The sequence below is a fragment of the Cyclopterus lumpus genome, chromosome 20 (assembly GCF_009769545.1).
Source record: "Cyclopterus lumpus isolate fCycLum1 chromosome 20, fCycLum1.pri, whole genome shotgun sequence".
Classification (NCBI taxonomy): domain Eukaryota; kingdom Metazoa; phylum Chordata; class Actinopteri; order Perciformes; family Cyclopteridae; genus Cyclopterus; species Cyclopterus lumpus.
The window spans coordinates 3,931,286-3,959,075 of NC_046985.1; the positions used below are offsets into that span (position 1 = coordinate 3,931,286).

The 27,790-nt window shown below is 41.8% G+C and overlaps 1 protein-coding gene across 11 annotated transcripts in view; it reads right to left on the reverse strand.

Annotated features, from left to right (window-relative positions):
* Positions 1-27,790, reverse strand: part of tnikb (TRAF2 and NCK interacting kinase b) — a 44,997-nt gene that overhangs the window by 13,875 nt on the left and 3,332 nt on the right. For 2 of the 11 annotated variants that reach the window (XM_034560644.1, XM_034560641.1), the window contains exons 2-21: positions 26,282-26,347; positions 19,603-19,659; positions 19,305-19,430; positions 19,033-19,143; positions 17,550-17,640; positions 17,207-17,337; positions 16,036-16,090; positions 15,738-15,816; positions 14,513-14,688; positions 14,275-14,341; positions 13,250-13,448; positions 11,910-12,026; positions 9,532-9,582; positions 8,705-8,905; positions 7,208-7,498; positions 4,171-4,335; positions 1,744-1,850; positions 1,537-1,652; positions 1,231-1,316; positions 637-660 (exon numbers count right to left, since the gene is read on the reverse strand). In XM_034560644.1, coding sequence (XP_034416535.1) covers positions 637-660; positions 1,231-1,316; positions 1,537-1,652; positions 1,744-1,850; positions 4,171-4,335; positions 7,208-7,498; positions 8,705-8,905; positions 9,532-9,582; positions 11,910-12,026; positions 13,250-13,448; positions 14,275-14,341; positions 14,513-14,688; positions 15,738-15,816; positions 16,036-16,090; positions 17,207-17,337; positions 17,550-17,640; positions 19,033-19,143; positions 19,305-19,430; positions 19,603-19,659; positions 26,282-26,347 — 2,316 coding nt within the window. Of the gene's footprint in view, positions 1-636; positions 661-1,230; positions 1,317-1,536; positions 1,653-1,743; positions 1,851-2,541; positions 2,782-4,170; positions 4,336-7,207; positions 7,499-8,704; positions 8,906-9,531; positions 11,778-11,909; positions 12,027-13,249; positions 13,449-14,274; positions 14,342-14,512; positions 14,689-15,737; positions 15,817-16,035; positions 16,091-17,206; positions 17,338-17,549; positions 17,641-19,032; positions 19,144-19,304; positions 19,431-19,602; positions 19,660-26,281; positions 26,348-27,790 lie in introns of those variants that run through there. The other 9 variants (XM_034560650.1, XM_034560651.1, XM_034560643.1 and 6 more) reach the window with 9 other exon arrangements.

A 27,790-nucleotide genomic window follows, 5' to 3' on the forward strand; every position in this document is an offset into this window, starting at 1 on the left:
AAATACATTTGATAACACGTTTATAGTGTTTATTGTAGTATTTGTCAAAATGAGCAAAATCAACAGAATAACATAAAATAAAATAAAAATCTAATAAACAAAAAAAGTCACAGTGGAGCTGCCTGTAATTAAACTTCAGGTTCTTTTGTTTTCACCCTGAAGTCATTTCAGTATTTATATATATTTCAAAGATGCAGCTTAAAAACAAACAAAAAAACAAGCAGGAGAGACAAATAAAAGGTGATTTTACTATCTGTGGCACAAGCTGTTAGTTAGGGGGGGGGGGGGTGCATCATGCCTCAGTGCAGGGGGGCCAGGGGTCAAAGTTCAGGGACATTTAAATTCATCCTGTGTGATATCAGCAGCTAAAAGGAGCTGTGAGAGGTTAAGAGACAGGAAGTGGATAAGAGGGGGGGGGGGTGGTCTTACCAACTCCTCCTGATGAGAGAGAGGGGAGATAACATGGGAGAAAGAGAGAGAGAGAGAGAGAAAGGGTGTGAATGAAACATGAGAGGTGGAAGTAAAGTGGACGAGATGAGAGGAAAACATGAATCCTACAGGAAATGATCACCCACCAATCAGGTGAGAGGGAGAGAGACAAAGAGAGAGGGAGGAAGGAGGAGAAATGTCACTGACCTCGTCTACAGCTTTCCTATAGCTCTGAAGGACGATGAAAAGGAGGGATGGAGGATGAGAGAGGAAGAGAGGGAGAGAGAGAGAAAGACAGGGAGAGAGGGGAGGAGGAGAGAAGAAGAGAGAGGAAGAGAGGAAGTGAGAGAGGAAGGGGAGGAAGAGTGGAGGAGAGAGGGAGAGAGGAAATAGATAGAGAGAGAGAGAGAGAGAGAAACAGAGGGGAGGAGGAGAGAGGAAGTAAGAGGAAGAGACAGGAAGAGAGGATAGGAGGAGGAGAGTGTACGAGAGGGAGAGGGAGACAGGGTAGGAGGAGAGAGGAAGGAACAGGAAGAGGGGAAGAGAGAAAGAGAGGGAGAGAGAAAGAGAGGGAGAGTGGAGGAGAGAGGAAGAGAGGAGAAAGAGGAGAGTGAACATGAACAGTAACGTCGTTAGTTCAGAGTGTTTGTCTCTACTTTTTCTCCAACATCCAAAATCTGTTTGGATTTACAGGAGTTCATGTGTGTGTGTGTGTGTGTGCATGTGTGTATATATGCATGTGTGTGTGTGTGTATATGTGCATGTGTGTGTGAGTGTGTGTGTGCATGTGTGTGAACTCACTGCAGGCCTGCTGGGTCGTGTCTCCCTGTCATCTTTGGTCTCTTGGGAAGAAAGTGTTGAGCCTTCAGTCTTAACGGCTGAATTACCTGAACACACACACACACACACACACACACACACACACACAGAGAGACACACACACACACACACATGTAAATTGAGGACATTTTGGGAGCTTTTTGACTGCTTGTTTTTCCAGATGTTGAATTATTTTCACATAGGTTTTGTGTGTGTGAGAGTGTGTGTGTGTGTGTGTGTGTGTGTGTGTGTGTGTGTGTGTGTGTGTGTGTGTGTATGTGTGTGCACCTCGTTCGTTGGAGCCTCCCTGGGAACTCGGGGTGCTCGAGCTGGAGGAGCTGCCGCTGCTCGTCCTCTTCATGGGCGTCTCCATGGACGTGTCGGTCCTCCTCAAGTCGGGGTTGCTACGGCAACACAAACACAGCGATGCCTCATTCATTGAGCTGTGTGTGTGTGTGTGTGTGTGTGTGTGTGTCTGTGTGTGTGTGTGTGTACCTGGCCCGTATAAGGTGAGCTCCGGGTCGAGGTCCGAGGCCGGGTCCGTTTCCAGGAGAGTGTTTCCTGACCAGAGCAGGAGAGATGGAGGTCGTCCTCTGAGGAACCTTGAGAACACACGGCAGAACCCACTGGGTCAGAACCTCTACCAGGACTACAGGAACACGGCCAGGTTCTAGATGTTACTGTCAATTTAAATGAACTTTTGGGGGTTTGGGAACAACTTTCTTATTTTGAATACAAATATCAAATATAAGGTTTATATTTCAGTAGAATATAAATATATTTTAGTAGAATATAAATATATTTTAGTAGAATATAGATATATTTTATTTATATTAATAATGAGAATAAATACATGTGAACATAAAAAAATATATTATATATAAATATATGAAATCATAAACTGTAAACTAAATCTGCTTTAAATTGAAATCAAACATATTTAATAAGCTTGTTTACAAGATATTTAGTCAAGATTGTATTTATTGTATTGTATAAATTGATAATATAATTATAAATAATAATTATAAATTGATAATTATATATTGATATATATATATATATATATATATATATATTATTATATATTATTAAAAGATATTTTATTTTCTAGCAGAAATTATCTGTTAAATATATATATACATAAATAAAACAAACAACGCATCCGGAGAGACTCCCAAAAGACACAGAAAGTAAAAGCACAGAAAAGAAAACAGAATTAAGACAAAGAAAAAAAAGAGTCAACACACACAAACACACACACACACACACACACAGCTGGCGGCATGCAGAGACCTTCGGCGGCATGTCGTCGTCCTGCCGCAGCCATGAGCTGCGGTCCAGCTTGTCGAGGGGGGGCGCCAGGCGGGAGAGGGACGGGGGAGGAGGGGTGTCGGAGGTGGGGTCGGAGTTCTGCCGGGGCATGGGAGGCCGGGAGGGGGAGGGCGACGCCGAGGAGGAGGACACGCCGTGGGGGTCGTACAGAGACTGGGAGCCTGACAGACCGTGACTCTTCACCTGCACCAGGTGGGCCATCTGGACACACACACACACACGCACACGCACACAAGCAGGAAACAGGCAGGAGTGAGGAGGAGGAAGAGGAGGATCAGGACACGGTCACACAATGTGATCGAGAGGATGCAGGAGGAAGAGCGATTAAGGAAGAGGAAGAAGAACACTGCAGGGTGCGTTCACAGTCATGTTCAAACACTGTTCGGTTCAGTTACAACAAACGACGTCCCCTCGAACAACCTTGAAAACAGGACGACACTTCATGTCTTAACACCTGCATTCTCTCTCCTGACCACCAGGGGGCGACTCCTCCGGTTGTATAGAAGTCTATGCTTCATGTGTTAAAGCTGCATTCTCTCTACTGACCACCAGGGGGCGACTCCTCCGGTTGTATAGAAGTTTATGCTTTATGTGTTAAAGCTGCATTCTCTCTACTGACCACCAGGGGGTGACTCCTCCGGTTGTATAGAAGTCTATGCTTCATGTGTTAAAGCTGCATTATCTCTACTGGCCACCAGGGGGCGATTCCTCTGGTTGTATAGAAGTCTATGCTTCATGTGTTAAAGCTGCATTCTCTCTGCTGACCACCAGTGGGCGACTCCTCTGGTTGTATAGAAGTCTATGTTTCATGTGTTAAAGCTGTATTCTCTCTCCTGACCACGAGGGGGCGACTCCTCCGGTTGTATAGAAGTCTATGCTTCATGTGTTAAAACTGCATTCTCTCTCCTGACAACGAGGGGGCGACTCCTTCGGTTGTATAGAAGTCTATGCTTCATGTGTTAAAGCTGCATTCTCTCTACTGGCCACCGGGGGGCGACTCCTCCGGTTGTATAGAAGTCTATGCTTCATGTGTTAAAGCTGCATTCTCTCTACTGACCACCAGGGGTGATTCCTTTGTATATAATTCTATATTAATGACTCTACTTCTCTCTTGATGTATTCCCTCAGTAAACATTGTACATTGTGAGTTCATGGTCTCAATCTCTAGTTTCAGTTTAAATATTCTTTTGCATCCCAAAGTAAATGAGTATATATATATAACTTTTTCTACCGCGGTCCTGTACTCAGTGTAAACCAGTCAGCTCCGTTATTTAGCCGAGCAGGACGGCGCTAACAGCTAACATGAACGTGCTCTCCTTGCTCGCCGATTTCCACACCTATGTGTTGTTCACAGCGCAGGTAAAACAAGCGTGTTGGACCACAGGTACCGATACTGTTCTCAGGATTGGACTCTAGTATCGATGCACTCGAGACCCTTTAACTCGTCCTCGAGCTCGGGGGGGGGGTCCTACGAAAGCAAACGAGTGTGACCGCACCCCCGAGGGATGTAAGTGTGTGTGGCATGCTATTACACACACACACACACACACACACACACACACGCACACAAGGAGGACGTAGGACACACACCTGGGGTTCCACGGAGCGGTGCATCGGGGGGGTCCGGGCCTGCTGGATGCCGCCGCTGCTGAAGGACTCGGAGCGCGGCGGCAGCGACGGGTCGGAGATCCGGTTTGAGACTTTGTGCTGCAACGCAGGAGAAGTCTGTCGGTTCATCTTATAATGCTCCTCCACCTAACACACACACACACACAGACACACACACACACACAGAAGAACAGTCACTCACAGCATGCAGTAGAAGGTTTGATTCCATTGATCACAATCAACTATCGGTATTTCATGAATGGGTTTGATTCCATTTATAAAGTGTGTAAAAAAAGTTTTAAAAGTTCTAAAACTTATTCTTTGAGATGAGAGATTTTGGAGTGAACAGCATCGCATGCAGCAATAAAATCCAAATAACGAGTCGACATGTTTTGTGGACTTTATAACTTGATCAATGTTTTCCAATTTACTGTCCAGTGAAAATTTGGTTTTGGTAGATTGACATTACTATCATTATGTTTATTATTTATTATTAATATCATCACTCATCATTTTTATTATCATTACTATTAATGTTCTTATCATCATCATCATTATTATTATCATTAGCATCATTATTACTATTATCTTTAGTATTATTATTATTGTCATCATCATTATTATTATTATTATCATTACTATTATTATTAGCATTATTACTATTATCACTGTTATTATTATTACTATTGTTATTATTATAATAATATACGTTGGTATTATTATTTATATTATTATTATTAAGAACACGGATGAAATATAATGCATTTACTGAGTGACATAAAGCCTCTGCTCTTTTATTACAATTAATATTTATTATCATTAGCATCATTATTACTATTATCTTTAGTATTATTATTATTGGCATCATCATTATTATTATTATCATTACTATTATTATTATCATTATTACTATTATCACTGTTATTATTATTACTATTGTTATTATTATAATAATATACGTTGGTATTATTATTTATATTATTATTATTAAGAACACGGATGAAATATAATGCATTTACTGAGTGACATAAAGCCTCTGCTCTTTTATTACAATTAATATTTATTTATTATTTATTGTTAATTTTCATAATTTTAGCAGCGATCTTCGTCATTTTAAATCACTGCAGATAAAACTTTAAATATTTAAAACTTATTTTCCAACCAATTTATTTCTGACTGGGTGCAGCTGAATATTCTGCAGCTGGAGAAGAAAACCACGGAGCAAATGGATAGAATCTAAATAAATGAGAGGATTTTATTTTTAGGGGGGTTTTGAACCAAGAACGTTGTGTCGTGGAGTATTTGGAGGGACGTCCTGTGAGACCAGGGTGAGGGCAAAGCTCTCCATGACGAGTGTTTCCATTAATGTGCAGCGGGACGGACACCGATTTAGCTGCAGCTGCCCTACATCCCCCCCCCCCCCCTCCGGCCCCCCACCGGGGAGGGGCGTTCACATGCCGTTTAAGGCCTGGATCTATTATTCTATCTATAGAAATGTTATATAACAGTCAGGAATATTATTATAACGCCTGAAATTAAGAGTCGTTGTGTTTTCACTCATTTAGAATGAGCCCTCCTTGTCTAGATTGGGAGTGGGTACATTTGACCGGGTTAAAAATATATATTAATAATAATTTCATTAATTCATTTTATTATAAGTTGAAATTATTTATTTATTTTATTGTTATTTTAACTCTCACTTATCTCATTATATTTAGGTGGAAACTAATTATTGAATTGTATTGTTATTTTAATTCTTACTCATTTCACTGTATTAACGTTGCAAAAAAATTTATCAAATTATTTTAATTCACTTATTTAATTACGTTTTATTGTTATTTTAATTCGTAGTATAATTGTGTTTTATTCGATTAATCTAGTTTTACTTTGACCTGTATGAGTGAAGTTATAAAGTTTGATTGACATCGTAATGTTTTCTACAGTAAAGCTAAATAAAAGCAAAAAAACACGTCAAAAAGAAAAGACTCTAAAAATAAAACTTTAAATTAAAAGGGACGATGTGTAGGATTTGGGGGCATCTCTCTGAAAACACTTATTATTATTATTATTATTATTATATACAATTTATGCCAATATATCCCTCTTAAAAGCAACACACTGGCCCTTTAAGAGAACCCTGATCAGTATGTGAACGTAAACAAAACCTGTAATATTAAGCAAATTGAAGTTAGTACTCTTTAGATATATTATCCACACCACACCTCAACATGCAACAGGCTGTTATTAACCTTCAGAAGAAGCCCAGACCAAGAGAATGGCCGTTATTTTATCATAATTACAGTAATAAGACCACCAGACTGACAGGAAATGAAGAAGGAGGAAGACCCCAGTGACCTGTAAAATGTAAAGTGAAGATTAAACACGATTATCGTGCGGAGGAGGAAACACGACGAAAGATTAAAAGAGAGGAAGAAGAAAAAGAATAATGAGGTGGTTATTTCCTTTTCTGGAAACAAATAAAAAATAATCTGCATTTAGGAATCCTAAAGACAAGGAGTTCAGTCTATGTTTACAGGTCTAGGGTTCAAATAAAAGGAGGCCAATTCGCTTTTAAACAGATTTTTTACATATAATTCCAATCCGCCCTCGGCATTGTGCAGGTTGGTTTATGCCGGTTACACCTCCAGTCTATGAGCACATTTATGAGTTACACTCCTTGTCTTTTTCATTCCTCACAGTTCATTTTGTTTGCTCGCCCTCTGGTGGCGAGGAGAATAATGCAGCTCCCCCGAAACCAGGGCTTTAAAGTCTCAGTTTCAGGAGCGCCGACGGGCACCAATCAAAGAGGAAGTTAATCAAAAGATCCCTGTGAGAAAACAGACAGATTAAAAAGGGAGTTAAATTAAGAAAAAAGGTTATTATTTCTGCAGGCAGAAGCTAATGCATGTGAGTCCACCTGGTTAGAGAGATATAAAAAAAAAAGAGGTGATTATGCCTCCAGCAGCCGGGGTTAGTGAAGCGAGGAGGGAGTAAAGAGTCTGTCCGTCCTCCCACTGACCCGGCGGGCGGGGCTCCGCCCCCTGGCGTCGGGGCTCCTGACGGGGCTCCTCCCCTGGACCTGGCGGCGCATCCCCGGCGGAGGCACGCAGGTGACGCGGATCTGAGGCACGTGCAGGTGACTCCTAGAGGGACTGACGTGGGCCGGGTAGGAAGGGGGGCGGCGGCGGCGGTGGGGTTTGTAACCGGGGAGCAAGAGGAGGTTGCCCAGGTTGACGTCCCGCGTCTCCCTGAAGGAGTGGGACTTCTTGGGGGGGACGCGGGGCGAGTTGCTCAGAGCGCGACGCATCACCTGGAGGGCGAGGCCGCAACGGCGGCCATATTGGAGGTTCACAGATCAGCTGACAACGTTTATCCATTTAAAAACACACGTTATATTTCTATACATTTTTTGCAGTAGTATGGAGGACAAAAATCGGACAAAATAAAACATAAATAAATAAATGACCTGATGAATGAATGAATATGTCATTGAATGTACCAATAAATAAAGGTATTAATTAAAACTGATCTAATGTGACATTTTGTTAATTTTTATTTGCATCTTTATCTATTTACTTTTGCATTATTACATTTATTTTTATGAACTTTTAAATATAAGTTTTTTTTAAATAATTAAATGTAAAAACATATTTAGTTTTCCTTCGCATTATTTATATCAGATTTCCCGAATTTTGTCCTCCATACCTTCAGGTCGCAGAAATAAGAAAACATTTAAGTAAAATGTTGAAAAACTGTCTTTTAACAAACATGCATTGTGTCTTGAAAATCATCGACACAAACAAATAAAACTCCACATTTGTGTGACATAAAAAGGAATTTCCCAGCACATTGATTATTGTCCCGTTGCTGCACCTAAAGAAAAGTGACCAGAAAGCAGTTAAAAGACGAGACGATCCTCCTGCAGGTGAAGGACAGGTGACGCAAAGACAACAAAAACAACAACAACAACCGGCCTCTAATTCACACCAACTAGTCAGGGTGTGTTTGTTTGTTGTCCTCCTCGAAAATAAGTAGATTATTATATAATTATTTACAATAATAGATTATTATTGTCATCCAGCAACAATAACATTGTTTTTATTTTTTTATTATTTATTAATGAATTATTAAACAATAATATTACACAAAAAAGTGCATTAATTGTGTTTATTTTACCTTTTTTTTAAATGTGATTAACCAAATCTTTTATTTAACATTCTTTAAAACCCACTTTTTCTTTTATTAATTCCTTGTTTTTATTCCTTATGCAGATCAGTCTATAAATATCATATGAAAATAATCTTTCAAAAAACAATCTGCATAAAGATCTTTCTCATTTTTGTCCGTAGAAGAGTATACAATCTTCATTATTTCTTAGAACACGCAGTGCAGTGACTTTATTTCAACAAGAAAAGTTGAACATTGAATAACTTCCTGTGTGCAGCGAAGTAAGAAAAAGTGACGTTTTCTAAAAGGTGCACAATAGAAATAAGTAAGAAACAAAGCGTGCGTGTACCTCCTTGGCCCAGGCCGGCTTGTCGTTGGCGCTCGGCGCCTGGTCCTTGTAGTGGTACAGCTGCTTCTTGTCCTGCGGCGGCCGCTGAGGGTCCTGCTGCTGCTGCTGCTGCAGCGACACCAGGTACGCTCGCTCCTGCTGCAGCTGCCTCTGCAGCCGCTCGGCCTGCCGCTGCTCCTCGATCTGCTTCCTCTTGTACTCCTGCACATCAGAGCACGGCGGACGAGAGGTTAACTTGGGGGGGGGAGGGAGTCGTGGAAGTCAAGCGCATCTCGGGTACTTAAATGATGTGGCAGCTTAAAATCTAGCTGACGAACAGATTGTCGTCCCATATAAGACTATTTTAGCTCTTTGTTTACGTTTTATGGGAACAACTTATCATGCATCACCACATTAAAAGGTCTTGTTTATAGATGGAGATGTTTGTTTCGCAGAGACAACACGTCTATTCTAGAAAAGAAAACACAATTCACGACGTAGAAACTTCTTACTAATAAACATTTTTTTTGTGAGTCAAAACTATGAAATATTCTTTGATGCAAAAAGTGACCAGCATTCACTGATTCATCAAATCAATGGACATTAAATGTAAGATTACGATCAGTGTTCGACTACGTCGGTCTAATATTTGATCAATTATTTTAGAGGAGGCTCGGGAGGTCTGACATTCATCTGAGCTGTGTGTGTGTGTGTGTGTGTGCGTGTGTGTGTGTGCGTGTGTGTGTGTGTGTGTGTGTGTGTGTGTGTGAACAAACGGCGCACCATAGAAATAATAAAGAAGTAGAACGGACATTCCCGTTCAAATAAGTGGAAAAAGTTTGACTTACTATTTTAGAATTTAGATGAACCGACCCGGAGCTCGTGGCGATGTTCTGCCTCTGAGGGCCCAAAGATGAATTTACAACTTTTAGGACCTAAAGATTTTAAATAAGTGCAAATCATGTGTTCATAATATGGAGGTTGTTGCTAATTCCACCATGCATTAATGCTAGATTGTTACAGCTAGCTAACTAGCCAGCTTGCTTGCTAATTCCACCATGATTAATGCTACATTGATTACAGCTAACTAGCCCACTTGCTTTCTAATCCCACAATGCGTCAATGCTACATTGGTCACAGCTCGCTGACTAGCCAGCTTGCTTGCTAATTTCACAATGCGTCAATGCTACATTGGTCACAGCTCGCTGACTAGCCAGCTTGCTTGCTAATTTCACAATGCGTTAATGCTACATTGGTTACAGCTTGCTAACTAGGCAACTTATTTGCTTGCTATTTCCAACATGCTTAATGCTACATTGGTCACAGATAGCTAACTAGCTAGCTTGCGTTCTATTTCCACTGTGCTTAATGCTACATTGGTCATGGATAGCTAACTAGCCAGCTCGCGTGCTAATTCCACTATGATTAATGCTAAGTTGGTTACAGCTCGCTACCTAGCCAGCTTACTAATTCAACCATGCTTAATGCTACATTAGTTACAGCTATCTAACTAGCCCGCTTTCTAATTCCACAATCCGTTAATGCTACATTGGTTACAGCTGGCTTGCTATTTCCACAATGCGTCAATGCTACATTGGTTACAGCTTGCTAACCAGCCAGCCTACGTGCTTGCTAATTCCAACATGCTTAATGCTACATTGGTTACAGCTAGCTAACTAGCTCGCTTGCTATTTCCACAATCTGTTAATGCTATATTGGTTATAGCTGGCTCACTATTTCCACCATGCTTTGATGCTATATTGGTTACAACTGGCTTGCTAGTTCCACTATACTTTAATACTACATTGGTTACAAAGAAATGAGCTATTCTTCTCCGAAGCTTCCTTCTGCGCCACTGACGTGTGTTTCAAGGTCCGATCTTCTTCTAATCTATTTATAAACATTGAAACTGAGTTTAGTTTAATTTCCAGATCGCCAGCTTATCGACTGACACGCCCACCGCTGTGTGTATCTATTGATCGTTTGTTCACGTTTTCCTGGAGCTGGTGTGCGATTCTGTCTCGTCTCAGTATCGACGAAGTATTGATCGTCTTCTCGGTTTCTGAGTAAATAACAAACGAAGCTCGGGGAAGTTGTTCCGACGTGTTTCCCGTGAATTCGTCTGTGTGTGTTTGTGTGGCGTTACCAGCAGTAAGGCCTGCTCCTGCAGGAGCTGCTGCTGCAGGATCTCCAGCTGCCTCTGCTCCTCCTCCAGCTGCCTACGGATATACTCCTAACCAATCAGCACCCGCGGGGCAGGGGGATTGGCAAGGGGGGGAGGGGGGCGAGCCAATCGGAGAGCGCGCCGAGGAAGCAAGTCGGAGCCCAGGCAACCAGTGACATCAGCAGAGCAGGAAACAGGAGGAAAGGAAATGAAAGAGGAGGAAAGTAGATTTATTGAAGAGGTGTGAAAGTAGGGATTTAGAGATAAAGAGGGATAAAGAGGGAGAAGCGGGGGGGGGGGGGGTCGTAATTAGTGGAGCAGCGAGACGATGTTAAAGATCAGAAAATCTGCTGTGCAAGAGGCAGAAATGTCCGCCTGAAGAAAGAGAGCGATATAGATTTAAACTGCAACTCAACCTTTCAATGTTTTTTTTTTTTTTTTAAACATGATCATATTTTAATAAATGTTTGCTTCCTCAAATGGATATATTTTAAATAATGGAGTGGATCTTAACATTTTAGACACGGTCTTAAAAGGGAGACACTACATATAGCATTGCTTTTCATGAACCAATCAATTTAAATATTTGGGTCTATTTTTCTTCCATAGCACGTCTTCGTTCAGACTCGTGGAAATAAAACATTTATTTGACTATTTTGTCTGTCATTTGTAAATTCACCAATGGTTGCCATTAGATAATGCACCATTTGCACATTTAAACATAACATTTCATAAAGATTATAATACAAATGTCTTAATGTTAGTAATCATTTGAGGAAGTTTCACGATGATATCTATTATTAATTTCTTTTACCCTATTCACTCCTAAAGGTGCTTCGTGCAGCTTTTTAACCCACTGAGGTCAGGTGAGCTTCTGTAGTCATTAAGGTGGACGTTTGGTAGAAAAATATTCATCTCCCACTTCATCATCTGTTTGTTTCACACGGAGAGAAAGAAGAAATAACTCATAGGAGGGGGAAGTGCAAAGTGTCAGTAAGCCCCGCCCCCTCTGTGGATGACACCTGTGACGTAACAGGGGGGGGGGTCAGGTGCTTCTCCTACCTGCTCTCTCTCGGCGTGCCTCCTCTCCTCCTCTCGGCGGAGCTGCTCCATCTCCTCGTAGCGCCTCCTCTGCTCTCGCTCCTGCTGCTTCCTCATCTCTCGCTCCCGACGCTGTTGCTGCAGGTGGAGGGGGGTAAGAGAGATTTCTATTTAGTTTACATAGATAAATGTGTGTTTGTGCACACCAGGTGTGTTTCCCTGGCATTTGGATAAGCCGAGGCGCTAACACCACAGGTGCGGAGGGGTTTTAGCGCGAAAGACGAGTCGTTTCATAATCAAAGCTTTTCAAGTGTGATGTGAAGCCGCTTCGTTCGTACCCGCCGGCGGGATTGAGAAAACAAAATTGCAGCCTTAAGCTGTAAAAATAAAACACGTAATTATCGTCGGATTATTATCTTTACGACGGCCCTTGAACACGTCATGTGTGACGAACGCTTCCGTCAGAAAAAGCAGCCAAAACAAAGCTGAACATTTTGTTATATAAAAACGTTGTTCTTCTCCGTGTCTCATTTAAAATCTCGCCCAGAATAAACCGTTTGAAGTAACCATATTCTTTGAGAAAAAAACATTAAATTCTGAGCTCTTCGGTGTAACGAGGAAGCCATGATTGATTGGGCTGAGACCAAAAGTCATGTGACAACAATTATGTGAAACTTTGACTGAGCTGCTGCTGAACACTGAGCGGAGAGGAGAAGAGAGGCTGTAAAAATGTGAATATTTTATTGTATAAAACACGTTGAGCCTCCATCTTGGACACTTGGAACATAGATTGCAGTATTTTCCAATATTTGTTATTTTTATTTTGTATTTATTTATGGCATAGTATCGGTTTTTATGCAAGACTTTTTATGTTGCACTAAAAATTGAGGCCACAGAGAAGAAACAATGTCTCAAGTTACATTATGATGCGTTCAGGTTCTGCTCAGTGAAAAGGAGCACTGGCTGAAGGTAAATGATAACATTCTCATCATGTGTTCACATGTTATCTAGTAAAATGTAGTGTTGGTGAGAAACTATGATAATAGATGAATTATAAGCTGTTTATAATACATCATTAATACTATTAGATCTGTTTTATCATACTTTATTTCCTTGTCATTTAAATTGTGTGTTTTTATGAAGAAAAATACTGATTTTTGGGAAGGTGGCAAAAAAAACAACCATTTATGATAATGAACGAGTAATTAGTTTCGACGGCAAAACAAACGTGATCCGGGATCTGTGAGATGTATATTTGCTCCCTTTTTTAAAATTATTATTATTTCACTGAAGCGCCTTTTCCTGAGCAATGTAAAGACTTTTTCGACCAGCTCTTATTTTGGCGGGTTCATGGTCATTACCTCCTCCAGCCGCCTCCTCTGCTCCTTCTGCTCCTCGATGCGTTTCTGCCTCTCGGCCAGCAGTTGGCGCTTGTGCTCCTCGTTCTGCTGCTGCTCCAGCTGCTGACGCCGGATCAGCTCCGAGCGCTCCTTGTTGGCCAGCTGGAGGCGCAGGAAGTCCCGCCTCAGGGTCGACTCCCCGGGGATGTTGATGATGGAGCTGGAGGAGGAGGTGCTTTCATTTATTAATAACATACTCCGTTGAATGTACACGACAAACGGAGTGGAGTATTCTTTATTTTTTTAGAATGACTTTAAAAGCTTTTCAGTTACGTTGGTATTCAGAATAAATGGGAAGTACAAGTAGTAGGAGTACAAGCAATATTAGTACAACAGTGGTACTCGCAACAGTAGTTTTAAAAGCAGTAGAAGTATCAGTACTACTACTTTAGCTGTAGTGGAAGTAGCAGTAGTACTACTATAGCTGTAGTGGAAGTAGCAGTAGTACTACTATAGCTATAGTGGAAGTATCAGTAGTACTACTATAGCTGTAGAGGAAGTATCAGTAGTACTACTATAGCTGTAGTGGAAGTATCAGTAGTAGTACTACTATAGCTGTAGTGGAAGTATCAGTAGTAGTACTACTATAGCTGTAGTGGAAGTATCAGTAGTACTACTATAGCTGTAGAGGAAGTATCAGTAATACTACTAGAGCTGTAATAGAAGTAGCAATATCATGCATTGTGACAGAAGTAACAGTAGAAGTAGCAGTACTGTCAGTACTATGAGTAGTAGTACTGTTAGTACTATGATTAGTAGTACTGTCAGTACTATGAGTAGTAGTACTGTTAGTACTATGATTAGTAGTACTGTCAGTACTATGAGTAAGTACTATGAGTAGTAGTACTGTTAGTACTATGAGTAGTAGTACTGTTAGTACTATGATTAGTAGTACTGTTAGTACTATGATTAGTAGTACTGTCAGTACTATGAGTAAGTACTATGAGTAGTAGTACTGTTAGTACTATGAGTAGTAGTACTTGTACCTGGGCTCTCCGACTTCCCTCTCTTCATCCTCCTCTTCACTCCCGCTGTACTCGTATTCTGTCTCATCTGGAGGAAACACACACACACACACACACACACACACACACACACACACACACACACACACACACACACACACACACACACACACACACACACACACACACACACAGAGAGCTCAGGTCAACATCCACATGTGGTGAACCGGTGTGCGTGGTGTTGGGGGGGCGGCCTCACCCCTCTCCCCCCTCCTCTTCTTGGTGCGGTCGATGTGGTCCTTCAGCTGGATGCGGACCTGCCGCTCGTTGGGGAGGTCCCTGATGAACGGGTGCTTCAGGAGCTGCTCGGTGCTCGGCCGCTGGCTGTGGCTCTTCACCAGGCAGCTGTCGATGAAGGACTGGAACTTCTTCGACCTGCACACACACACACACGCACAAATTAAAAATAAATTAAATTAAAATGCAAAGTTTAGTTAAAAAGATAATCAGTAAAGTAGTTATAAGTAACGGAAGTGAACCATATTTGGAATGCGGATGTAGAGACGCCGTATATACAACTCTGTTGTCGACCTGTCAATCACAGTAAGCCCCGCCCTAAAGCATACCCTGCTTTATGGTCTGTTTTACTCTAAATGGACGATCATGTACTAAATGAACATCATGCTGTATTGACTTGAAACTAGAGATTGAGACCATAAACTCATGTTTACAATGTTTACTGAGGGAATAAAACAAGAGAAGTAGAGTCATTTATATAGACTTCTATACAACCAGAGGAGTCGCCCCCTGGTGGTCAGGAGAGAGAATGCAGCTTTAACACATGAAGCATAGACTTCTATACAACCAGAGGAGTCGCCCCCTGGTGGTCAGTGGAGAGAATGCAGCTTTAACACATGAAGCATAGACTTCTATACAACCAGAGGAGTTGCCCCCCTGGTGGTCAGGAGAGAGAATGCAGCTTTAACACATGAAGCATAGACTTCTATACAACCAGAGGAGTCGCCCCCTGGTGGTCAGGAGAGAGAATGCAGCTTTAACACATGAAGCATAGACTTCTATACAACCAGAGGAGTCGCCCCCTGGTGGTCAGGAGAGAGAATGCAGCTTTAACACATGAAGCATAGACTTCTATACAACCAGAGGAGTCGCCCCCTGGTGGTCAGTGGAGAGAATGCAGCTTTAACACATGAAGCATAGACTTCTATACAACCAGAGGAGTCGCCCCCTGGTGGTCAGGAGAGAGAATGCAGCTTTAACACATGAAGCATAGACTTCTATACAACCAGAGGAGTCACCGCCTGGTTCAACCAGGTTATTCTAAAACCTAATCAGATTACTGATGAACGTGGTGAAGATGACGTGATGCTGAGACTGAATAATAAGAACAGGTGCAGGTGTGTGTGTGTGTGTGTGTGTGTGTGTGTGTGTGTGTGTGTGTGTGTGTGTGTGTTTTAATGACTCACCACTTCTTAGACTTGAGTCTGGGGGCGGGATTTCTGGGAATGAGGAAGAGCGCTCTCATTGGATGCATGTCGCACAGAGCTGAGGAAGAGGAGGACAAAAGGACAGGAGACGAGATGAGACCAGAGGAAAGGAAAGGACAAGACAGACGAGATTAGACACAAAAATTAAGGGCAAAGGAGGAGAGGAGCAGAGAAAAGGAAAGAAAAGAAAAGAAGAGAAGAGAGAACAACAGGAAAGGAAAGAACTAGAGAGGTGTCCATAGAAGAGAAATGGAAAGGTCGGTCGCTCCACACTTACGTGGCGCTCCCTCTGCCATCTCGATGGCCGTGATGCCGAGCGACCACAGATCACTCTGAGGAGACAAAAAGACGTGTAAGCGTTCACATCCTTAAAACCTAGGACCGACTGGCTGCCATTGTGGATCCCAGTATGCCCCAATCTGCCATTGTGGATCCCAGTATGCCCATCTGTCCTTGTGGATCCCAGTATGCCCCAATCTGCCATTGTGGATCCCAGTATGCCCATCTGTCATTGTGGATCCCAGTATGCCCCTATCTGTCATTGTGGATCTCAGTATGCCCATCTGTCATTGTGGATCCCAGTATGCCCCAATCTGACATTGTGGATCCCAGTATGCCCATCTGTCATTGTGGATCCCAGTATGCCCATCTGTCATTGTGGATCCCAGTATGCCCATCTGTCATTGTGGATCCCAGTATGCCCCAATCTGCCAGTGTGGATCCCAGTATGCCCCAATCTGCCATTGTGGATCTCAGTATGCCCATCTGTCATTGCGGATCCCAGTATGCCCCAATCTGACATTGTGGATCCCAGTATGCCCATCTGTCATTGTGGATCCCAGTATGCCCCAATCTGCCATTGTGGATCCCAGTATGCCCCAATCTGCCATTGTGGATCCCAGTATGCCCCTATCTGCCATTGTGGATCCCAGTATGCCCCTATCTGCCATTGTGGATCCCAGTATGCCCCAATCTGCCATTGTGCATCCCAGTATGCCCATCTGTCATTGTGGATCCCAGTATGCCCCTATCTGCCATTGTGGATCCCAATATGCCCCTATCTGCCTAGTTGTCTACTCCACTACAGGGGAACAAATCTTACTTTTTACTACACTACATTAATCTGACACTTATATATAAATACCTCCAGTATGATTGGCTTACATGATATGATGTACAGTAATATACTTCTAATAGACCCAGTTTTACTTTAAGGATATAAAATTGGCTCCACATTGACACAAAAACACTTTGAAAGGAGACACTCGTTTACTTTTCATTCTTTAAGTACATTTAGCTGATCAGTACTTTTACTTGTAATGCCGTACTTTTACGTAAGTATTTTAGTACAATATTTGCCACCAAAATGTCTGATCTACATACAGTACATCCAGTATTATACATGTACACACACACACACACACAATGCACACACACATCAGTTTTACCTTGAAGTCGTACGTGGCGTCGGGGTTTTCGTCGCAGGCGATGACCTCGGGCGCCATCCAGTACGGCGTCCCGATGAACGTGTTCCTCCGTCCCACCGTGCGGTCCAGCTGAGCGCTCACACCAAAGTCCACTGCAGACACACAAAACACACAACGTGGACGGACCGCGTTAGTTTATGAGCCGCGCAGTATTATTCAATATTAACGTGGCCCTCCTTTAAATATGTGTCATTTACGATCACCAAACAGAACGTTTTGCTGTGTATCGTTTGCTCAACTCCAGCAAGAAGACACTGTGTGTGTGTGTGTGTGTGTGTGTGTGTGTGTGTGTGTGCCCTCTCACCTAGTTTAACTTCTGCGTTCTCCGTCAGCAACACGTTCTGGCCCTTGATGTCTCTGTGGATGACCTTGTGCTGGTGGAGGTGGGTCAGACCCTGGAGACAGAGAGGAACATGACTACTTCCTGTTCCACAGACCCGAGTGTGACGGGAAATTAAACCTCCATCAGCAGAACCAACGCTGTGGCCCACATGTCCGAAATGTGCCGAGAGCTCTTTGTCTTGCATTTATTATTTGGATTTTATCCACTTCGTGAGCCCAAAACGATTTCCCTATTCAAGTCTCGAAGCCCTAATATATCTAAAGGTTAGAAAAGAATACTAGCATCATTTACCAAAATAAGGTGTTCCTCAGGGAACCATCTGGGATTCTCTACAAAAGATTTAAACAAAACATTTATTTTTCCACACCTAAAAAATATATATTTTTAATAAATGAAAACCCCAGCTGTAACTTCTACTCTATTACTGATAATTCTTCAAAACTTTATTTTTAATGGTAATTATTCATGAATATGATTTCCTCTGAGATCAAATATGGCCTTTGTTAAAAATCAATAGCACAGCTCATCAATAAACCTCTGTGGTTCCTTTAATGATCACATATGTCATCATGATCTTTGCATTTTTTCAAAATAACACCTACAAAAGATGCTTTAATAAAAGAAAGACCCCGGCTGGAGTTAATATTACTAATAACCCTTAACATTGTTCTTTTAATCATCAATTGTATATGGCAAGATGCCATTTGTTTAATATCATCTACATGTAACAATAAAACATGGTAATGGTTAACTCTTCAAGGTTGCGGATGATTTGTCTTAGGCCAATGTGGTCTTTGTTAAAAATCAATAGCACAGCTAATCAATAACCCTGGTTCCTTTAATGATCACATATGTCTTCATCATGCTCTTTGTATGAAAGGTAGAGGATACACTTTGTATTGAGAGCAACTTGGGTTACTGCAGCAGAATATAAACCACCTGAAATAACAGAATTTAAAAATAAGGTGTTCCTCAGGGAACCGACTGGGGTTCCCTAATCTTTGCAGTTTCCCCCATCAACATTTCAACCAAACATTCAATTTGTTCAACATAACACCTAACAAATATGTTTTTGATAAAAGGAAAACCATAGCTGTGACTTCTACTTATTACTGATAATCCCTCAAAACTTTCTTTTTATAATAGTAATTATTCATTAATATGATTTCCTCAAAGATCCAATATGGCCTTCGTTAAAAATCAATCGCACAGCTAATCAATAAGCCTGTGTGGTTCCTTTAATCAGCACGTGTCCTCATCATGATATTTGTATGAAAGGTACAGGATGCACTTTGTATTGAGAGCAACTCGGGTTTTTACAGAATATAAAACACCTGAAATAACAGAATTTCAAAATAAGGTGTTCATCAGGGAACCGACTTGGGTTCCCCGATGTTTTTTTCAAGGTGAGGATTTGGGTGTGGATTTGGAAGTCCGTTCTCACCCTGAGGATCTCTCTGCAGACGTAGGCGATCCACTCCTCCTTCAGAGTGTTTCCTTTGGTGTTTTTGATCAGATCGGTAATCGAGCCGGCTCCACAGAACTCCATCACCAGCTGCACACGAACAAGATCATCACATCTACTCATGCTTTACATTACCGATCCGCATTTTCTGAATCACGCCATCAGTTTTAAATGTTTTTTGACAAACGGCTAAAGAAAGAACAATTTTGTCTACTAAAATTTTTAAAAAGGGAAGAAACTGCCGTACGCACCCAAAGCTGGTCGTCCATCCCCGGAGGGTTCTTCTTGACGAAGGCTCCATAGTAGGTCGCTATGTTCCTGTGGTGGCTGTACTTCTTTAACATGTTGATCTCTGCTTTAATCTCCTCCTCCTCATCCTAACACACACACGCACACACACAATGCAAATATCAAAACAATTATATTAGAATCCTGGAAAGAGAAAAACCTCCAGTAGAGTCAAGTGAGGACACACTGCTGCATCAAGTGTCCTCAATCCAAAAGGTGTGTGTGTGTGTGTGTGTGTGTGTGTGTGTGTGTGTTACTTACTCCTGTGACGTCCATGACCTTGATGGCAGCAAGCTGTCCTGTTTTGACATGGCGACCCTGAAAGACACAGAGAAAAGGGACATAATAAGAAAGATGCTGAAAAGGATCAAATAAAACAATTAAATCACTAAATATGTGTGTGTGTGTGTGTTTGTGTGTGTGTGTGTGTGTGTGTATGTATGTGTGTGTATTTTGCACTTTAAGGGGAGACACCTGATGAATAGGGAAAAATATCTAACTGATAGATATCAACATGAAACTTCACCAGTTCATTACTGACAATAAGAAGATTATATTTTGTATTACAAGTTTTCTAGAATGTTACGTTTAAATATGCAAATGAGGCGTTATCTAACGGTAACTTCTGATGATTTTAGGAGAAATCTACAGACGCAAACAGACAAAGTAATAAAATAAACGTTTTCTTTCTGAAAGAAGTCATAGAAGTAAAATAGAAATGTTTCCTGAGACTAAATAAAGAAGAGTTGAATAATTAAGGTAATCTCTGGGTCGCACCTATTGTTCCACCAGAGATACTGTTTAATTTGAATGATTTTACAGGTCCAAAACCAGAATAAGTCAAAGATATTTTTTATCTTGTGGCCCCTTGAAGGGGTCTCGACCCCTATGTTGGGAACCACCGCACCCGCCGAGGCTCCTCCTCCAAACCAAAGTCAGTATCACAGCTGTTAAAGCGAGAAAGTGGAAATTTATCCTCCTCACCAGGCATCAGCCCACCACCCCATCACACACACACACACACACACACACACACATCTCCTCGTGGTAACCTAGCAACAGGCCTGGCAGGTTGTTTAGTGAGGGCAACGAATGGGGGGTTGGAAGAGGCAACGTAATGGCAGTGTGTGTGTGTGTGTGTGTGTAAGGAGGCCATGATATTTCACACTCTGGGTCACTTTCACATGTGAGTTGCTCTCTCTCTCTCTGTCACACACACACACACACACACACACACACAGTCCTGGTTACTCAGTGTTGCATCAGACACTGAATGTATCTGACGGGCTGAAAACCACCACCGAGTCCCAGGAAGAAAGTCTCTTGTTGTGTTTTTTTCCCACATCTTTCTGTCTGCCTCTCTTTGTGCGTCTCTCGTTTTTGTTGTTTAATATCACAACGTTGTCTTTCTCTCTTCCTCGCGTTGCTGACGGCCACCGGTTACATTTATACAGACAGAAGAAGTGAAAAGGACGCAGAGCGACCACAGTTAACCTCTGGCAGTCCTTCAGAAATAGGTACACATACTTATTTCTTATACGGCTCGGCGACCTGTCAATCACCTTGTAGCCCCGCCCCTAAAGCATACCCTGCTTTATGGTTTGTTTGAGTCTAAATGGACCATCATTTACCAAATGAACATCATGGTGGAGAAGACCTGAAACTAGAGATTGAGACAGTAAACTCTTTACACAGAGTTTTGACTGATGGTTAATAGTAAGCAATAAAAGTGTTGATATTTTTAGATTTAATAAGTTGTCTGTTGTTTATTCACCATTGCTCCTTAATGAAGCTAAAAATAACCACTAAAATAATCGATGGATGCAGCCCTAATGGGGAGTTAGACCACTGGAGGATGGAATGAGCCATAGAATAAAGACATAGAATAAAGATACGGACTGTTTCAGTGTGACTGAGCCGTTTCCAGAGTAAGAAGCACCCAGATATGTGGAGATTTACTCAAGCGTTTATCAACCAGAAACCTGCTTTCTTTGAACCTTGTGTGAAGCCTGCAGGACGAACGGCAGCGACGAGGCAATAAAAGTGGAGGCAGATACAAAAAATGAATAATAAAGCAGAGACGAGAGGAAGAGATAACGTCTTCGCAGGAGGCTCTTTGTTTTTGCTATCTCTCTTCCGTCCGGCACCGACGGCCCGGCCGAACAATCTCCCAAAGGTGACACCGAGGTCTCGGTGTGTGAGAGATTAAGGCAGAATCAAGATGGCATGAGGAAGCTGTATTAAATCCACACAAACACATGCAGGCAGGGAGGAGGGAGGAGTGAGGAGATAAAGATAGCGACAGAGTGAGAACAGAGGGAGGTGGCAGGTGAGGAGGAGGATGCATGGGGACTTATAAAGGCAGCCCGAGGCGTAAAAACACACCTCGCGTTCAGACAAGCCTCACATTCTTAACCTCAAACACAAGCCTCAACACATGAAGACAGAAACAGGCAACACACAAGTTTATATCCCAGCACACGGAAACCAGTTATCATTGATACAACACTGACCACGTTTACGGGCACCAAATATTCCAGTGTTTGCCTTCATTCTGAAAGAAAATTAATATTACACAATATTCCCGTTTACATGCAGCTGTGCATGTTCTGATTTAACGTAAAACGTCCCCAAGATGCATCCTGATCAACGGGGCCTGGGAATCCCACGTTGACGTCATTCTCGGCTGCATCTGCGTTTGACTCCTCTGGTTGTATAGAAGTCTATGCTTCATGTGTTAAAGCTGAATTATCTCTCCTGACCACCAGGGGGCGACGCCTCTGGTTGTATAGAAGTCTATGCTTCATGTGTTAAAGCTGAATTATCTCTCCTGACCACCAGGGGGCGACTCCTCTGGTTGTATAGAAGTCTATGCTTCATGTGTTAAAGCTGCATTATCTCTACTGACCACCAGGGGGCGAATACTCTAGTTGTATAGAAGTCTATGCGTCATGTGTTAAAGCTGCATTCTCTCTCCTGACCACCAGGGGGCGACTCCTCTGGTTGTATAGAAGTCTATGCTTCATGTGTTAACGCTGCATTCTCTCTACTGACCACCAGGGGGCGACTCCTCTGGTTGTATAGAAGTCTATGATTCATGTGTTAACGCTGCATTCTCTCTACTGACCACCAGGGGGCGACTCCTCTGGTTGTACAGAAGTCTATGCTTCATGTCTTAAAGCTGCATTCTCTCTCCTGACTACCAGGGGGCGACTCCTCTGGTTGTATAGAAGTCTATGCTTCATGTGTTAAAGCTGCATTATCTCTACTGGCAACCAGGGGGCGACTCCTCTGGTTGTATAGAAGTATATGCTTCATGTGTTAACGCTGCATTCTTTCTCCTGACTACCAGGGGGTGACTCCTCTGGTTGTATAGAAGTATATGCTTCATGTGTTAACGCTGCATTCTTTCTCCTGACTACCAGGGGGCGACTCCTCTGGTTGTATAGAAGTCTAATGCTATATGAAGATGCCCAGATGTTGCTGTAGAAACCCTCCACACTGTTATTCTGAAACTATGAGAATAAATATGGTACTTTAGAGATATTCCCACACAATCTGCGTATGTGAAAGAATACATTTAATAAAATGCTGATTCATTCTGTGCAATTTTTGTGTTAGAAGTCAAACTTCATTCGTAAAAGAGCGAAATTTAATTTCCTCAGGAAGTAAAATGGTGAAGAAGAACCAAAAAAAAAACATAAACAAAAGGCTTTGACATCAGAACATCAGAAATAAACTTGAGTCAGCTCAGTTTTTATAGCGAGAGGTCTGTGCACGTCACAAGAAAAGCCTTCCAGCTGCCAGGAATGAGTTGAAAGTGAGACATGAATGAAGGAGGAGGCGTCGCTGCAGGGTTTTAAAACCAGATCTGTGCTTCACAGTCAACGACGCCTAAACGCCTCCGGTACCAACGATCCATTTAGAGTTCAGTGTCGACAAATAAAACCCAGAAGCATTTTTTTGGGCACACAACAAGCATGAATCCGATGTCCAAAGACAGATCAATTTAACCCGGTAAACCGAGTCTGCTTAAATCGGGTCAGAACGAGGGAGATGTTCCCTCGAAGCTTGAATGTTGCAGCGGCTTCTCTGCGTTTCAATCAATAGAACTAATTGAACTCCGTGTTTGCAAACGATTTACTGATTTTTATCAAACACAGGGAAAAATAATCAAGAAAAAAAAACAGTAAACGCTGCCTCCTGATTGGCCAGAGCTTGTATCAGTTTTTACACAACTGAAATATGAGGTGTGATTAAAAAGAAGGTTGGTCTCACCCAGCACTACGTACTTAACTTAACTAAAAGTATTTAACAATCTTTTACGAAAGCTAACTAAGTATTTCACGATCTTTTCCTAAACCTAACTAAGTATTTCACGATCTTTTACGAAACCTAAGTAAATATTTCACGATCTTTTACGAAACCTAGCTAAGTATTTCACGATCTTTTCCGAAACCTAGCTAAGTATTTCACGATCTTTTACGAAACCTAAGTAAATATTTCACGATCTTTTCCTAAACCTAACTAAGTATTTCACGATCTTTTCCTAAACCTAAGTAAGTATTTCACGATCTTTTACGAAACCTAACCAAGTATTTCACGATCTTTTACGAAACATATTTTTGTTCGCTAAACCTAATTATTTCCTGTGAACTTTATTTTGAAAAGACCGTCTTCAAATAACGAGGATTTTGTAGGAAAACGCACGAAAAAACGCACAGACCCTTGTGTGAGGAAACTTTATTACTTTTCTATTTTAGTTTCTATTGGTCACGGGTGTTCGCTTTACTGTAATTTTACTTTACATGTTTTAGTTTAATCACTTTACTAAACTTATCTTACTCTCATTGCTATTCTATTTTGCACTGTCAGCATTACTTTTCATACACTCAACATGTATCTCTCTATTGTTTACTTATGTTTCTACTCTTTTATTTATTAATAAAGCAGCTTTATTTCTGTTTAATGCTCGCTCACAAGGAGGAGGAGGAGGAGGAAGAGGAGGAGGAGGAGGAAGAGGAGGAGGAAGAAGAAGAGGAGGAGGAGGAGGTGGTGGAGGAGGAGGGGGAGGAGGAAGATGAGGAAGAGGAGGAAGAGGAGGAGGAGGAAGAGGAGGAGGAAAAGGAAGGGGAGGAGGAGGAGGAGGCGTCTGCAGCCTCGAGGGGAGAACAAACGATTTGGGAGCAGCTAGAAAATGTTGGCGGACAGGACGAGTAAAAACTATCCAGAAATATCAGAGATGGGAAGCAATCGAGTGCTTGAAGTGTTCCTCCCCCTATGTCCATTTCAGGGGTAAATATTGCGTAATACTTCCAAAATATATACGACTCCAGCAGCTCCATAAGAAATTCCTAGGTAGCACGCAGGAGATTGAAACTCTGATCGACTTTCCTGGAACAAAATGATGTAATTTTAGGCAAAATGGAGACAATAATTAATTAATTCCAATTAATTTGTAGCCCAGCCTTGAGAGTCTTCCACTGAGTGCCCAGTAAGGCTGCTGTCTGCTGTTTCTCCTGGATTCTTTACATCAGTGTTTTCTAAATACATTTTTCTGGAGATGCACTCCGAAGACAAAACCATCGTGACCAACAGTCGTTATCTTTAAATCGTGTGAATTTTTGCGTAAATGAACGTTTCCTGACATTTCCGTATCACCTTATATCATCTTGCACAGGTAAACCAGCCATTTAGAGGAATACTGTATAAATACGTTTGTTTTATGCACGTGTTATTAATAAAATACACATGTTATGTGGTATAATTCACTACATTATCATTTCTAGTAGGAATATATTTATTTTGTATTCCTCAAAGCATATAAAACTAATTATTTCGGGATATTTTCAATCATTATAATTGGCTCTCAAAGCCACCAGACTCCCATTGAAAAGAATACACCAGTTGTTTGACGCTGACTGTAAAACCCACTTAATTCAAACTCGTCAGGAACAGAATGAAAGATGTGAAAACAAACAGCTGTTGTGTTTTCCTCAAAGCCGCCAAACATTAATTTGACCTCAGAGACTGTAAAACACACTCAAACGCTTTCTTTGTTCGTGTTTCCGCTGTTCCAACAATCAGCGACTCTGGTTTTGGTACAAAATTAAAAGTGTCAGACGTGAAAATATCCAAAAATGCATCGCGCGCAAAGGATTGTGGGTGTTTTTTCCGGTGCACGCGGGACACACACACATGCATCCTTAAACAGGATTCTCTGAACTGAGGATCCTGGAACAGTTTCTCCGCTCTTTGATGAAATAAAGGTGTAAATGTTCTGACTCTATAATCGATACTCAAACACAAGTGTTTTTTACAGTATCGATCCGCCCACTTCTGCAGAACCTTTCACCGGGCGACACTTCGTCCAGGGAGTGTTATTATCTTAGATCTTAATTTAGCCGCCATGCTTTGCGATCGACCGCCAGTTTGTTTTCTATCAATCATTTCTCCAGAAGCAGCCGTCACCTCGATGAAGCGGCGGGTCAATACACACACACACGCACACCCACACACAGCACACAAATAATATTTCTTTAAACTAATTTTAGAAGTGACGAGTCATCAAAACTCACAAATCGCATGTTTCAAACACACTAAAAACATAGCGTGTAATCCCTAAAATTTTTATTTCGCTATTAAAACTGAACAAATTCCCAAATAAAAAGTCAAGCAGCGCTCGCGTTGCAGCTTAAAAACGAGCAATAGCAACATGTCATGAGAAGAACTACACTACCCACAATCCTACAGCGTAGCAGCGACGTCTCTGATTGGTGGAGCTGGCTTTGATTTGGCTACAAAGACCCTCAAACTCTAATTTATACCCCTGAGAAATTGTGTTATTTCCTCCCTCATTGTGAGCTTGTTTTTTGGGACATTGCTCGTAGAAGGAGGCGTCACACACACACACGAGGCAGCACGGGTTATTAACTGTTACCTTGTAGACCTGCCCATAGGTGCCATTTCCAACCAGTTCGACCAGCTCAAAGATACCAGCTGGGTCCTGAGAGAGAGATGAGGAAGAGGAGGAAGAGGAGGAGGAAGAGGGGACAAAAAAAACAACAAGGCAAAGTTAGTCAGGAGAACGTAAACTGGATTCAACTGAACACACGATGGATTTAGGAATGTGTGTGTGAGGAATTTGACATTGGCGCACACACACACACACACACACACACGCACACACACGCGCTGCATACCTGTGGTATTAGCCCGTGAAAAGCCTCTCTCTCTATCGCCACACTGTCATTATTCCTTCAATGGGGAACACACGAGATCTCAGAAACCGAGTTACAGTCGACTTCCTTCTGAAGACACACGAGGAACAACAACTGCTAGTGTGACCACGTGCACGACCACGTGCACGACCACGTAAACACAAAGAGATCGTCCTCGTCCCTACGAGTGGGTTTCAACAGAGGCGTCAAAGTCAAGTTTGACATTTTGGGAAATTCGCGAGAGTTAGATAAGAAGATTGATCTCATCTGCAAAATGAAGGAGAAAAAAAAAATTCTTTGGCAAAAATACATTTTGTGCAGTTGCCTTTTAATGAGTACATTTACTATTAATAATAAAATTTTATTTATACTTTATATAGTTTGCTTTGACAGACAAAAGAAGGCAAAAGCTAAGCAACCTAAGGTAAATATTAAACCCTGAAAAAAAAACAGAACAATAGAAACAAACTAATAACATTTATTTATTTTATACAATTTTATACTATTTAATTAAATTTTGTAGTAAAAAGAAGACATCCAATAAAAGCCAGTCTGCGGCGTATAATATGTCTAGGGCTTTTATTGTGAAAGGTACTAGCGGAAGGAGTAAAGCGCTATACTTTGCCGTTGTCAATAAGCCTATTTTCCCAAATTAATGAATAAAACAAAGTACTTTTCAGATGCTTCAGAATGAACAATCTGTGAATGGAAAAAAAAATGTTGACAAGAACCCCCCCCCCCCCACACACACACACACACACACACACACACACTTATCTTCCAGCTTATTAAAATTCAATAACACAGATTTTGATCTTTAAGCATACCTGTGTGTGTGTGTGTGTGTGTGTGTGTGTGTGTGTGTGTGTGTGACGCTCTACAGCTGGAGCCTCCTTAAGGGGATTAGTTTAAAAAGCAGCGATTATTTTCACTCAAGGTCAACGGAAGCACATTTAGTCCTGGAAGACAGCACCTCAAGCACGTGCGTGCGCGTGCGCATGCGCACACACACACACACACACACACACACACACACACACTTGTTTCAGCCTTTATCGGAAGCTGATGCAAAGACGGGCCCACCTGCAGGTTGCTAACAACTATATGAGGCTAATTAGCACACAGGTGCACCAGAGATCATAAATACAAGTGTGTGTGTCTGTCTGTCTGTCGGTTCATAGGTCAAAGGTCGTATTCGGGCTGCAGCTGATAATTATTTTCTTTGTCCA